Source organism: Amblyomma mixtum, chromosome 2 (assembly GCF_055824585.1).
Source record: "Amblyomma mixtum isolate Tamu chromosome 2, ASM5582458v1, whole genome shotgun sequence".
NCBI lineage: Eukaryota > Metazoa > Arthropoda > Arachnida > Ixodida > Ixodidae > Amblyomma > Amblyomma mixtum.
In genome coordinates, this window is record NC_143013.1 from 99,853,759 (window position 1) to 99,869,229 (window position 15,471).

Below are 15,471 nucleotides of genomic sequence, written 5' to 3' on the forward strand. Positions count from 1 at the left end.
CGAGAAAGGAAACTACCAGCAGAACCAAGCGCAGCCAGATGTTAATGCTTTGCAGTCAGCCAGGCTTAACCAAGCTAAGCCTTCAGCCAATCTTTTTCTTGTATCGTGCGTCATCGCGGATGCCAACTCGCATCTGCTTTTCTCCCCATCTACTTTTCTCCTCATACACGTGTACCGCTATTCACTCACTAGTGCACGATCACAAGTCAGGTAAATGCACAGTCTCCTTCGCCTGCTTCGCGAAGGCAACAAAAGTACCGAATATAGATGGTCGACGCATAAGGTGACATATTTATTAGGAGGAATCCATGTGATGATTTACAGAAAGCTTTGCACTTTAAACATAGCACCCCACTGCGGTGCTGTGGAACGCGCCGGCTGAACTTGCCGAAACTTCTGCGCTCCGTCCTGCGCAGCCAAGTGAACGTATTTATTGTAGGTAGTCGAACCCAAGCTGCTCGCACACGTTACCAAGTTGTGCACTTTGCATCCGTTAACGGCACGAATATGCGCTCTGGGAGAAAGTGATTTTCGGGCTGCAGAAGATGGCTTATACTTGCGATACATGGAAAGGCACACCGGTGAAATCGCGTTCGTGAACTCACGACATTACAGTGTTGTGGTTAAAACATTCTGGTGCCTAGCCTTACATTTATGCACTCACGATCGCATCTCGCTCGCATATAAATGCGTTCGCTGCCGGAAGATTGTTCGGACTGCCTGGAGCTTGGCAGCAGGATGCTCAAGAACACGATTTCATCACCGTGCATTTAATAGCGCAACATATCGTTTTAGATTGTCATAACCCAGGTAACCGTTCATAAGAAGCCAGTAGTCATCGAAACGAAGGAAAGCATAGGGGAAAGTTTCTTCTTTTTATTACTAATGAATGGTTGCGTGAACATTTGCTCATGAAATATTTAAGGAAAAATACTGCAGTGGTAGTGTCCGATTAGCCAGCACCGCAAATCATAAAAACATTCTCCTACGCTTTCCTTCAATTTGATCACTGCCCACTTCTTCTCATGACACCCCTCTCATTTGTCTACGACTGTCTGCATACCAGCTAACCACTGCAATGTCACTGACAATGACATTCAGCCACCTTTTGCAGATCTCTAATATCAAGTTCCCAACAGGCAACCTCCTGCTCAAGAGGTGGATAGTTGCTATAAAGAGATCCAGGCCACCGTTTTGTTACACATCGATCGACTAAGGTGTGGTCCAGCCACTTTAAGCTAGATGAGTTTGTCAGCAATGTGGCAAGCGGTCAGCGTTTCCTAAAAGAAAATGTTACTCCTTCTGAATCTCCATATTCCAGAGCAGTCACCCAACGGCGGCCACTCTGACTGATCAGTGCCCTGCGTCAGCACTGATCAGTCACCTAGTGCAAGCTCTGCAGTCAGAGGAAGCCGGTGGTCAAAGGAACACTCGATGTGACGAGGATCAGACAAGCCTTAACACTGCAGCAGACTGCGACTCTCACCCTTGGAATTGGCAAAGCAGCCATTGGACTCAGCTCTTCAGCTTTATTTGGAGCCTCGCGATTTTTGTGTGTGCCTCAACATAAAACAAAAGCTTCAGGACATGTGTGAGATGTTGAAAGGTTTCAGTGCATATGTGTCACATCTCAAGAGTTCTATACAAAAGGTCAATGTGAACTTGAGTATGAAAAAGATCTTTGAGCTAGGAACACAGAATGAACATGATCTGTTCGTGATTGAAAAAAATCATCAAAGGATATTCACTGTTGACACATTGAAGAATGACGACACCAGTATGGAGTTCTACAGGGACTACTCAGCTGCCAGTGTTTCCAGAATCTGCTGGTACTGTTAAACCAGGCGAAAATGGATACAGTGGGCATAACGAGAAGCAATGTCTTCCCAGTGATGATGTCAGAGGTCATCCTCACAAGCTTTCGCCAGAGGAAGAGCTATTCCTTCCACTAGTGTAGCCCTGGACAGGATTTTTCCACCCTCCCCTTGGGTACATATTTGGCTACTCTGTTATTACGGTGCCAAGAGTGTTTTCCAGCTGAGTGAGCTTCATGAACGTCCAGCTGGGAAAAAAATTCTTTGTGGGCGGTTCGAAGTATGATTGACCATCATATGCCTGCTGCTTTCCGTGACCGCTACTTCTCCACAAGTAATTATTGATGCCATCGAGAGTAGGCTCAAGGTATCAGGCTATCCCGCAATGCAGCCATAAACACATTCAAACTATAAATCAGCAAGCACTTTCAAGGCGCTTGCTTATGCAGCACCAGATGTAATGTTGACTTTTGCTTCGGAACTTTCATTGGGGTCTTTGTCTGAGAGAGAAGTAATAAGAAAAAGTGGATTTGTCCGATACAGAATTAGTAATAACAAGTGCATTTCTGGATCAAACGTTTTCTCTTAAAGACTGTGCCATGCCGATAAAGGCTGTAAAATCAACGACCTGCTTGAAGAAGAAGGGATTTGCTTGAACATTTGACCAATCCTGGAAAAGGACCAGCTTTAAAGTAAGATATGCACAATATATTACATCCTGTATCATCCATGTCTAGCGAAAAATACAGTGCATGCAGAGTTACCACATCGTTTACCGTCTCATAACACTATCTCGTGGTCCACTGATAAATCAGATATGGAGAGCCTCTTCAGCACTAAGCAACCTGTAGAGTCCTGCTATTCATGCTCCTGTTTTATGGTTTCGTCTGACTCAGTTCTCACATACGAAGTGCTCTTCGATGGCAATTACCATTTGAAACTTTCTACAACTTTCATAAGCACTACATTGCCAGAGCGTCCGTCTGAACTGTTTAAATTCCTGCTATATAAAAAAACAAACACAATTCTGATGCAGTCGTCGCCAGCCTGTTCACTCTATTCATATGTAAGAAACTGCACACCGGCCTGTGCTGAGGAATTGAAATGAACTTTACCCTCTTTTAAGGTAGAACATATAAAAGCAATTCGTTTTTTTTTTACCGCACAAAATATAAAGCCATGAACCTACAGCAATGCTGACGTGATTGTTGTGTACTGTTCTGGTATCTTCGCACGAAAATATTGTTTGAGTACCAGCTTTCAAAGAAGTTCTTCGCTTGCTTGCGGATTCCTCGCTCACTAGAGTGTAAAGGAAAAAAGATACGATATTTCGAATTGATGGTTCTTAAAATAAAAAATTGTCCCTACAATATTGCCTGAGGTAGTTTAATGCAATCCTGTTTTGAGAAGCCACAGTGGAAGTTGTGCCCAAGGATATCGGGAGCACAGTTTCTCCCAATCACCTAAAGAAAAAAGCGGCGCTCCGGTAGTTCATCCTCTACGGAGAGGCGCAAGGATGTCAGTAAGATGTGGATTATTTGTTTGCTGGGATATTGCTGGGTGGAAAGCGTGCATATACTCTGTTTTCGAAGGAAACCTTCGAGAGATGATGTTCAATACCCACTTAATACCAACCTTTTACTTGAGCTAAATTTACTTAGAGGGGAAAACGCAGTGTTAAAATATTTTTACATGCGCATAGAGGAGAGCATACCGTCGCACTTACTGATTACGAGGCAGAGTCCACGTTTTCCAGCCCCACGCAAGCCAAGCCGATTAGGAAGCAAGTCTTTCCAGTCTTCTCGCGGTAGATGCAAAAACACGCCCAGACACTGGCGCCCCTTTTCCCTCCAGGAAAGCTTGAGAAATTCTATGGTAGCGGGTGACCGGGCCTCAGGGGCCCCGAGGATGCCCCGAGGTAGTCGCCCAGGTAATGACGAGGAGGCAAAAAAAAATCTTAAAGTGACCGGCTGAAAATAAAATTTAACAACTTTTTCTTTTCATCGCAGCGCGCAACTTCATGCCTCTACTTTGTGTCCAAGATGGCCGATTCCACTAAAGTTTCGTTACAAAGGCAGAAAATGATTTTTACTATCAGTATTTTTAGCAATGAATGCAGCCTTTTATATGTGGGTAGGTAACCTTCCTACCTACCTACATATAAAAGGCTGCATTCATTGCTAAAAATACTAGCTGTAAAAATCATTTCCTGCCTTTGTAACGAACTGTAACGAAACGCGAGCAGATGACATCAGCTTAACCTAGATCAAAGCTTAGCCTAACTACGTCGCCAGACGTGCCGATGATCCAGCAAAACAAAACCATGAGCCAACCAGGATAAACGCACTCTTTCGCACGTTTGCTCGGTTTAAATACGTTAAAATCCCACCACTCTTTTCTTTCCGGGAAGTTCGTAGTATTTTATTACAGCTTGCGATCTCGCCAGAGCGCCCTTCGATGGAAGGCAATGCTCTCTTTTCGCCGATGGTTGGTTTTGTGTAGGGTGTATGAAAGTATTTTTTTTTTGAAACCGACCAATAGTCTAGTTTCAGTACCAACTTGAATACGAACACTTTAGTTAAAAGCCGTATCGAATACGACTCGAATAGTCAAAGAACTCAATTTGATACGAGCCACCGCGGTGGCTCAATGGTTATGCGGCTCGGCTGCTGACCCGAAAGACGCGGGTTCGATCCCGGCCGCGGCGGTCGAATTTCGATGGAGGAGAATTTCTATAGGCTCGTGATATGTGCGATGTCAGTGCACGTTAAAGAACCCCAGGTGGACGAAATTTACGAAAGTCCTTTACTACGGCGACCCGATAGCATGAGTCGCTTTGAGATGTTAAACGCCATAAACCAAACCAAACCAAACCAAACCAAACCATCAATCTGATACCAGTTGAATATTTATAAGCTTAAGTGAAAAATCGTGGTGCAACGACCACAACACAAGAGGAAAAAGGTAACACATGCGCACACTGCCAGTTTGTAGTTCGAGCATGTGTTGTCCTTTCCTTTCTTGTCTTGTCGTTGCGCTGCAGTTTTTCCAGTCATGCATCAACTCGCCTCAGAGGCCATTATTCATTTGTACGCTCATTTGCTACTAGCGTGAATATGCGTGTATAACAAGTATTCATGCGAGAGAGCGGCGCGCTGAAGGCAGCGCTATAACTCATGAAGTCAGAAATTCTACTTTCGATACACGCAACGCTGATATCTACTAGGGGGCCCACAACATGAAGTCAGTATATTAACTCCGTGACTGTCGTGTCAGGCTCATGGAAAAATTAACTTTTGCTTCTGTCGACGACGACGCACAATAGTGACACATCTCTGACTCTGAGAAGGACAATAGTTATGAGCCACAGTCTCCGGTATCGGCTTCGTTTCAGAAATCGCTGCCTCAACCATACCGCGTCGTCCTGTCTTACAGGCCACATGCATGAGTGTCATGGGCGCGACCGCATGTATGGGCGGCGTCGCGTCGCTTAAAGCGCAAACTAATCGTGACAGCAACCTGTGCACTGTCAGTCAGCCGTGTTGAAACAGTCATCCAATAAAACTAAAGGGTGCCCTATTCGAACTTCATGCCTATTATACAAATAAACTCTCGTCTCCGATTCGTTTAGAATAATTTTTAACGTGCACTATTTGATTCGTTCAGCGATTCGAATCGGAGGGTGTTCGATTTCCTATTAAAAAATTTCGAATATTTGCACAGCTCTGGCTTTTAGCAATTGTCACTAGAAGGTGCCACGGTGGTTTGCGTTTATTGAATGAAGCGATAACCGCGGTGCACTACAGCTTCCGTAGAAGAAACGTGTTTCATTGCACCGTAACTGCTTGAGGGGTTGGAACTTTAACGATTTCTACAGTATCCTTAAAATCTGTAACTTTTTTGTGGTGACTGAGATTTACATTCTATATTCGGTGCAGGAGTTTTTTTTTCGGCTCGCAATCTCCATAATGTTCATGTAAGGGATCGTTAGTGTTCGCGGGGTCATCGGAACGCGGCTGGGGGCGCTCAAAGCGAAGCGTCTCCTATTTGGAACGCGGCTGCTCGCGAACGCGCCAAGAAGTACGGGTGTCCACCCCGCCCCGCGGTACCGATTCGCGCACGTGCTGGCACGAATGTCTATTTGTGTTTGTTTTTATTTTGTGGTGGAGAGAGTGCTCTACCTTACGGAAGCTGGAGGGCTGGCCATGCCCTGTATGAACCAATGATGTTTAGACCGCAACATGATTGGAAGTTACCGAATGTGGGCTGGGCCTTTAGGGTTTTAAAACCGGGCCCCGGAGCTGGAAGCGGGGTTCTGCGCTAAGGTGAGATGCTACGCATCTTCGGCAACGCCGAGTAGGGGCCTCCCCTAGTATTAGCCAGTTCCACCGTTTTGTTGTTTGTCCTTTGCTGTTTTAATTTGTCTCTAGTGCCTTAACTTGTATCTATTGTAAATACTGTACATAAAATTTGAAGTGTTTGCCTTACCCCTGTGTCTCGACTCATCACGAGAGCGTCTCTGACGGGGCACCCCTGGTGCGAAGAGCTTCAGTTCGAGTTACCAACCGTCTCTGGCGGTGCACCTATGGTGCAAAGAAGAAGAGGAAGAAGAACCTGATCTTTACTGTTCACTTATTATATTTTTCAACATCTGGATACATAAAAGTGGGCGTATGCCCTGATCGTAAAATTCTGAGTTAAAATCTTCTACAGCGTTTGTAACAAAACAATTTGGGAATCGAGCACCTTAGAGATCAAGCCTTTCCGTAGCACTGTAAAGGAATTGCTCAGAATGGCATTACAGCATGTTTCAAGCCATTTTATACACTAATTAATATTATAAACTTAATAACTGCACATAGTGCTGTATTCACATATGAGGAAAGATCTAAACCTGCCCGGTCTTCTTATTTTCAGACAGCAAAGTGGTCCCTGCCTGCCTGAATTCACTAACATACTTAGTTGTTCTTATTAGCCGAGTGTTACATTCCTACGCGATTACTTTCGTGAAGACTCAGATTTTCACTAAAGATAAAAGGGCTACCGTAGAGGCTGCCATACTTAAAGCGTAGAATCAGAATTGAGCTGTCTACCCCTGATGCTAGAAGGAGCGCCGCTCTTGCAACAAGTGCACTACGGCTAGAAAAAAAAACTTTTCTGGTTACACCGCTCTTCAAGCTCTAGTTCTAGTTGAATACCGTCTGTCACTGTGTTGTTTCTACATCACCTAACACGTGACATTAAGAGATAACCAAGTGCGGTTAACTGTGTACTGCTTTCATTGTCTTCTTCAACCCGCATATAAAGCTTTCCACATGTTCTCACTGCGTGTACACCTGCTTTCTCACTTTGTTACAGCAAGCGATCCGCGCTGTTCGTTTTCACCGAGCAGCCGGAAACTATGGAAAAAAAAACAGCCCCGAAACGAACTCGTCTGATCTTATTCCTTAAGACTACTCGGGCAGTCTTAAATCTGTACTGTTTTTCGTTCTGCAGCTTGTAAGTGCAAGGAAAGCAGAATTATTTTATTTACAGGTGACGGCAATGTTCCTGCTACCAACAAACTTAGTATCGCTGCTGGCCGAAATGGAGAAGACAGGCAACCGCCTCGCAGGCGTCCGCCGGCTCGGTCTGGGCGGTAGCGTGTTTCCGGAGTGCGTACGCAGGACACTGAAGGACGCCTTCTGTGATCTCGAAAGCGCAGTGAACGTTTACGCCATGTCCGAGTGCATAGGACTCCTCTGCTCGCCCTCCATACATGTGGTCCAAGGAAGTGACGTCGGCTTCCCAGTTCCGTGGGCGCAGATCAAGGTGAGCGCGGGAGACAAAAGCAAGTGCTTGAGACACTCTTTATCGGTGTCGTGAGATAGTCTGTTTCCGGGGGTTTGTTACGGCAACTTCATGCCAGCGCGCCTGCTCAGGATGGTGACAACCGTTGTTCGGTCGGCAGCAACTATATAACTTTTAAAGAATTGCATGGACCCATGGTTTTGGCTGTGAAGTTTTAATGGGTAATGAAACACGTCTTCCAAAGTTACCTGCAGCTGAGAGTCATAACCACAGACCACAGCCCGTGATCGCAAGCGCAACAACGCTCAAGTCGATCGCTGGGCGCCGTGCTATTGGCAACACAGGAGGGTGACACGTACTTTCACGCAGGGCATTTATTGCTGCGACAACAATAATGCGAGCTAGCAAGTAAATATCCAAAGCACACCAGGACCTCCGACTCTCCTACAAGACGACGAGTCAGAGTTCGCACATGCTAGGTCAAGGTAGGCTGATGCTGCTCGAGGGACACGAGGTCAAGTAATGCGTTCCAACATCAATTCGTCCCGCTGGCGGAGAGACAGAGACGGATGGCCGGACGGACAGGCAGAATTATGGATGGTTGGATATTCTTGGATTTCATCCTTGAACTAATTCTCTTGCAGGTTGTTGACATGATGACTAAGCAAAAACTGGGACCAAATCAAACGGGCGAGATATGCTTTCGTACACCGACGATGTTCAAAGAATACTACAGGAAGCCGAAGGAGACTTCCGAGGCATTTGACAATGAGGGCTGGTGCAAATCAGGTACAGTTCTCCAGCCTATAAGACTATGTCATGGAGTTTTCATATTTTCGCATAAAATGGTTGTCTTCACTTAGTTGCTCGCGGCCGCGTTAAATTGTTTTGAGTCTGTGTAGCACTGTTTTTTCTCGAGGATTTAGACAAAAGTGCGAAGCGCAAAAAAGAGGTATCTCGTCACATAGATGTCCATGTGGATGCCAGGTTTGTACATGAGGTTTCTATGAACTTAAAGTGTTCCCAAAAGAAAGTTAGCACCAAAAAATGTGGTAAATGGATTTGAAAAAGATGCAAGAACACATCTGTAGAAGTGGACACCGTTATATTTTTTTTCACTAGTGTAATGAGCTGAGGGCAGTTTTCGTCTCGATAGACATAACGGCGCATTTACTAGTAAGATTTATGCTGTCTACACCAGAAGATGCGTTGGTCTATATGGCGACCTGCACGGGTGAAGAGTGACGTAACTATGTTTAAAATGAAAGCAATCCGTTTGTCGCGCTTATGCATTGATTTCACGCAGGGGACGCGGGATACTACGATGAAGATGGTCGCATTTATGTGGTCCAACGTGTGAAGGAGCTTATCAAGTGCATGGACATCCAAGTTGTTCCATCGGAGATTGAAGAACTTATCTTGGAGAAGCACTCGGCTAGCATATCAGAAATGGCAGTGGTGGGACTGCCACATCCGCAGTACGGAGAGGCTCCGGCAGCTGCGGTGGTGCTCAAGAACAACAGCGCAGGGAAGTGTGACTCCGGTGAGCTGGCCAAACAAATCAAGGCCTGCATCTCAGGTGGGTGCGAAGTGGCGGATTGTTATGCGACTACTTCAACTAAGGATTCGATTTCAATTAACCTTGAGGTGCAAGCAAATTTCTTTCTTACCTGCGTTAATATCCATTTCCTAGCTCTGCATCCGCATCCCACGAGGCAGGTGTTATTTGTGAGTTTACTTAATAAAAAATCGTGAACCCAAATCACTCCAAGGATGACAGGAAAAAATCTATTAACGAGCACAATGCTATTAACGAGCACCGAGGAGACAAGCCCCTGCGGTGTCTGTGACTAGGCCGCCAAGCGGAACAGCTGTACACTGTTTTTGCTTTAACAGCTGATAACACTGCGCATATCTTGACGCAGTGCAAGTAAGGTGTTCACGCGCTTACGTACACTCACTTATGATGCTCATACGCTGATTTGGTGATTTCATATTTTCTTTCTATAACACATAACAGTGACAAGGCGACTGATTAGAGGCTGAATAGTCGCCGTGGACACATGACGATATGACACCGCGTAACATGGCCGAGTTAGGAATTGCGCTGGCGGTATGCAGCTGGCATTTGCTCTGGTGACGTGACATGGCCGACCGCTGTGAGGTGTTTTGGCGGCAGATGGCAGCTGCGTTTGGTTGTGACACACGTGCATAGACACCTCCGGGCATCAGGCTGGAACGGAGCCACAAACAACGCCGGTTATTTTTACCGTCGCGGAAATTGCCCGCAAGCGGAGTGGGTGGCCACGGAAGAATGCTGCTGAAGATGGTGCATCGGCGGATGCAAAGGCATGTGGCGTATGTGGCGAACAGCAATGACGGAGGAGGAGGTGCAGGACGAGATGACTTCATACTTTAATGCTAACTTCAACTTTCAACTTTAATGCTACTCCCGCGCGCTTGGCGCCAGGAGGTGAACTGATGGCAAAATTTAAATTATTTATGCTTATGCACGCAGCGCGATAAGGTTCTGACCGTGGCTGAGTGTTCTGAGAGTCCGCGATGCGACGATGTTCTTTTTTCGACGGTGGTGGTTCGAATCCACCTCGGTGATGAAGCTGTTTTCCCCGGACACCTCTGTCTTGACGACGATACGATGCTGTAGCTGGCTTCCCTCCGGCCGCCATGGAAGGAACTGGTGCCGACGTCTGGCGCCGACGTCTGCATGGTTTGCTTCTAGCTCGTACAGTGGAGCCCATATCGCTTCCCTGTAGCTGAAATGGTCGTCGTTAAAGGTAAGAACTGGGGGTCTTCTTATCTTCCAACACGTTTTGATCTTTGCGAAAGCCACAAGGGCTTCACTATACAAGCTAGAAGCAAACCATGCAGCCCGGTTAGTTTTGACAAAGACGGTACATGGTGGTTTCCTACGCCTCGCGCCACAGGTGAGCCTGTGCTCGGTCGGCTGCTTTCGCAGGAGCTGCGCCGGACGCAGCATCACGAAACCGCTCTCTACCGTTAGTCTCTCCTCCTCTGCTTTCCTCCTCATGCACCCGCATTACGTAGGCCTTCGTTTTCCTCCTCGTGCTGTTCGTTATTGTCGTGTCGTACTTTCATCCTCCACTGTGGTCCTCGTTTGCTCTGCCGGTTGTGCGGACGCCGAGGCCAATGCGCCACCCAAGAACGGGCGCTTGAAAGCGGCGCTCTAGAAGAGGGGACGCCAGTGCAGACTGGAAGGCGTAGCTTTTTGAGGCGCATGTCCAACCACCCGCTGCCACCCAGGCCGCTTAGCCAAAAAGAGCCGCTGTTGCAGAGCGCGCAAAGCTGTCTTCCTTTTCCGGCACATTTAAGTTTTTCTGGTATATTCTAACTTATTTTAATGGACTCAATATCTATTCGTGTCCACCAATGGGCAGACATACGGCTACAAAGGAAAGCTTTAGAGATTTCACCGAAACTTAGTAGTTGAGGAAAAAATTCGTCCTGGTCTGAGGATAAAATCCTGGACCATGTCTCAGCAGGACAATAACTCTGTGAACTTTATCAGCGCACGATATTAAAGCGCCACCTAAAAGTGATATGGCTTATACTAGCTAGCTTACAGTGGTTATCTCTTTTTGTAATACATGTAAACTGTTTTAATACTTTTCTATGACAAGTAGAAAGCGAAATTGCTTGGTCCCACAATAGTGTGCTTTGAATTCATGTGAACCTTCATAGCAGCTAGCGCTACAACGCCACCATGATTATCCTTCATGTTTTAGGGTCATGTGCCTCTTTCTGTATTAATATTCGGCCTTTTTTCACTTTCTGCTTCAACGGGTCATATCAAACAAGAATCATGGAGCTTGCATAAGGATTAGGGTGCAGAAATAAAATAAATATTGCCGCAACATTGTTTAACACGAGCTGATCACGCCTCGCGTTAAACTGCAACAGACTCTCGCGCTGAGCATTGCACATCGCCCTCTTCACCAACTTCCATCCGCAGCGCGAACAGATCAGGTCAGCTTAACCTCGGTCAGAGCTTAACCTGAGTCTAATATCATCTCCAGGCATGCCGACGAACCTGCAAAGCAAAAAACATGAGCCAATCAGGCTAAACACATGCTTTCTCACGTCTACTCGGTTTATTTATGTTAAAACCCTATGAAATTTCACTCATCCTTTCTCGATGTCCTGTCGGTCATGAAGGTACTGGGATGACAAATTAACTTGGGAGAAACCATAATAATTTGGGTAGTTCAAACACCAGACAAAGTTTAAGTGATTAACGGTAACTAAACCAGAAGAATGTTTAAAGGGGTACCAAATGCATGCCTTTGTTCTGGCATACGTGAAAAGCAGAGAAAGAGCTTGTTGAATTAAATTATTTCTTCTTTCTTTGCTATTTCCACTTCGATTACAATTTCTGAATTTCAGTGTTCATACGTCTCTCAAGAGAGTTTGAATATACGAGTAGATGCAAAGCGAATGCCTCCAATTTGTCTTCTGTACTCTATCTTGCAAGATAACCGTTTTCTCTTTTGTTGCGAGACTTGTCCACCATTAGCAGGAATTCAGTCCAGGTGCTTCTAGTTTCCTTGGCTGCCACCGCATGGAGCATGGCTTTGAACATGAACATATACACCGTTGAAGTCATCCAACACGTATGAAAGAAATAGTATCACCAATTGACTGCAGAACAGAACGCCACAGGCTGCTAGGCTTAGTGGCCCTGGCTTGGAGCTGTCCCAAATTCCTGCAAATGTGTGCACCAAATGCCAGGAAGTGAGCATGGAGACATTGCTGGTAGAATTATTGCGCATATATTTTTATTTTCATTCCCTTCTTCTTCTGTGCATCTGCCCTGCTACATGGTGTAGCGCAAAATTCAGATTAAAAGGCGATTGTAAATGCAACAGTAATTATAATACAATTGACAACCTGTTGTGCAGTCCATTAGAAGCTACAAAAGCTGACGATGGCTTCCAAGCCTGTCTCGAGATCATCAGTTGTGGAAGCCATCGCCTTACTTCTGTGGCTGCTATATGGCACGTATTTCACTAAGCTGGCAGCCTCAGTGTAAGATAGCACAGAGACGCTGCATTGGACAACCTGAAACCTTGATATCATACAATTATGAGAGCATTATTTCAGATGTAGCCCTAATAGCTGTGGGACTATTCGGTGCCACTCAACTATTCCCTGGCCGTTTCTTCAGAAAACATCACGCTCATCGCGAAAACAATATTTTTCTAATTAGATGTTCTGAAGTAGCTTATGTATTTGGGTTTTCTTTTTTCTTTCTTGACAGAAAACCTGGCCACACATAAAAATCTCTACGGCGGCGTGTTTTTCTTGGACTCTCTACCAAAGACAGAGACCGGAAAAGTGAGCCGAATCGAACTGGTACAGGTATGCCAGCAACAAAAAGCTTGTTAAAACAATTAAAATTTGATTCACACAAAGTTCTATTTTAGTAGAGCTTTATTGCTGCACATTCCAGTCAGCTGGTTGAGAATGGCAATCGGGCAGCCTTTGCTGCTTAACTTTGGGATCTGTATGCAGCCTTCAACCTCAGGCAATGGTTCAATTACAGTGATAAGTGAAATATGGGGGTGCACCTCGTTTTGCGTAAAAGAATAAAGAAATGCGTGCTGCAAGTATTACAGCATAGAGCCCAATCTTTATTTTTCGCACCTTTCCAATTTTTTCAATAAGCATATTTTGTACTAAGAATCTTGGGATTTTATTCCAAAAAGTGTAATTTTAAAGAGGAGCTCGCAGTAATTCGAACGGCACAAGTTTTAAAGCGCAGCACGTATAATATTTATGGTGTGTTTGGAGAAAGATGACTATCTTCTCAGCGTACAACATATCTTCTCTTAAAAACGATGTGGGCGCCTTCTTCTACGGCTTTAAATTGACTTGGCTCATCTAGTATTGCCGGTGTGATGGTGTTCATCATCCAAGGACCACAGCGTGCTCCAAGACAAGGCGAGGGCTAGCGACACTCGCCCATGGTTGCCTGTTGTCGGAGTGGATATAGAGCTTCTCAGATGGTAGCTGCACACCGTGTCATGTCAGTCGGAATAGAAGGTCCGCTGTGGTTTGGGTACTGGCAGCTTGTTGTAGGGGCTGACTCATTGCTGTGAGTCTTGAGCAAATGACAAGTTGGTTGGTTGGTTGGGCTCAAATAAAATGGCACATACCAACTACGGGGGAGTGGGCAAGACAAACGGGATGAACTGCTGGAAAGAAGAGCGTTTATAGAGGAGGAAAAGGAGTAGTAATAGGGTATAGGCTGACAGATTGGACAACGCAACGAAAGGGGTCCTGTTAGCTGAGAGATCTAAGACGGGACGATGGCTGTATGTGCAAATACGAGTGCAACGCATGTAATGGTTCAACTTTGCACTGAATGAAGAGAGAAAAATAATAAAATGAAATAAATTTTAGAAAATCTGACATATAAAAATAAATAAAGAAAAAATTGAAGTTAGCATGGGAGTCGCTTCGTTTCTAGAAGAAAATTTTGTACAGCACAGCGCGCATTCCTGTTGCTTCGTCCAAGCGAAGTCGGGTACATTGGACACGCTTCTTTTTCTTAGTGCGCACCTACCCTACTTCTTCCACTGCTACTTGCACACAATCACAGTGGTCTGGCACTCCCATCATCAGAGCCAAAGTCTAGCAAAAGCTTGAACAGATGTCCGCCCTGAGCCCCTCGATGTGGCTTTGCTTTTCATCTACTGGCAAAGTATGTGTAGAACAACAGCGAATGCAACGTAGGCTTTGGTACGGGATGGCCTGCAGCCACCTTGGAAACGCTAAATATGCCTGCCGTGCTGTAGATAATATTGCTCACTGTATGAACCGTTCTGCATAACATCAAATCACCCCATTCTACAAACACGGGGGTGCGAAGCGCCCTCCCCACCCGCTTCTCCCACTGTCGCCCCAATCCAGCGCCACAAGGGGTCAACGACAGACAGGATTTTTTTAAAAATTAACTTAAGCGCACAAGAACACGCACACAAGAAGAGAAAACACAAAGGACACGGGCATCCTGTGTGTTTCGCGCCTGTCCTGTGTGTTTCTTTTTGTGTGCGTGTTCTTGTGCGCTTAAGTTCATTTCAAAAAAAGCTGTGCACCATCTAGCCCAAAGAGAAGTTTTGTTGCACAGACAGGATGCTTCATTTGACCCTGCCTGCTCTCATGCCTTCACCCCACTTGTTCTCCACATTTTAACAGCTTCGCCGTGCCTTAATCCACGCTCTTGGACTACGTATGTGGATGTCCTTCCCCACAGGAGATCCACCAATACTCCTCCATCACAATACGCGCTACATACAATGTATCCTTCCAACTCATTCCTTCTGGGCGACTGCTGTACGAGCTGCTCGGTCCCACCCGGTCCCGGCTCCTGGACCGGGCCATACCCGAATGCCATCAGGACTCCTATATAAAAGCGTCTAGTTTGTAGACAAAGGTGGCGCTGGGGTCGGCCGCTACGCGGTGTCTAGGCGAAAACACAGTTTGCTTACGCTGCGCCAAGCCACGCTTCCTTCGAAACCAACTCACGTAGGCAAATATTTCAAAACGTGGGCGTTGCTAGTGGTTAGAAATATTTTTGTTGATGCTGGGAGAGCTGTGCTGCCCTTTTTAAACAGTTTGTCCGACGGATTTATAAGTAGGAGCGCTGCACAACCTTCTCCTCTGCTCCACGCACGTTAATTAAAGAACCCCATGTGGCCGAAATTATCTGGAGTCTTCTATTACGACGTCCCTTATAGCATGAGTCGCTCTGGGATGTCAAACCCTACTAAAACTCAACTAAAAAACCTAAGCGGGTTTCTATCCTTCCGCTTCTATCGAAATGCGG

General features: G+C 45.8%; 1 protein-coding gene across 1 annotated transcript in view; it reads left to right on the top strand.

Annotated features, from left to right (window-relative positions):
- Positions 1 to 15,065, top strand: part of LOC149360283 (uncharacterized) — a 41,150-nt gene extending 26,085 nt beyond the window's left edge. The window contains exons 7-11 of the mRNA XM_089567824.1: positions 7,350 to 7,625; positions 8,249 to 8,393; positions 8,911 to 9,183; positions 12,901 to 13,001; positions 14,841 to 15,065. Coding sequence (XP_089423950.1) covers positions 7,350 to 7,625; positions 8,249 to 8,393; positions 8,911 to 9,183; positions 12,901 to 13,001; positions 14,841 to 15,065 — 1,020 coding nt within the window. The remainder of the gene's footprint in view (positions 1 to 7,349; positions 7,626 to 8,248; positions 8,394 to 8,910; positions 9,184 to 12,900; positions 13,002 to 14,840) is intronic.
- Positions 15,066 to 15,471: the final 406 nt, after the last annotated feature.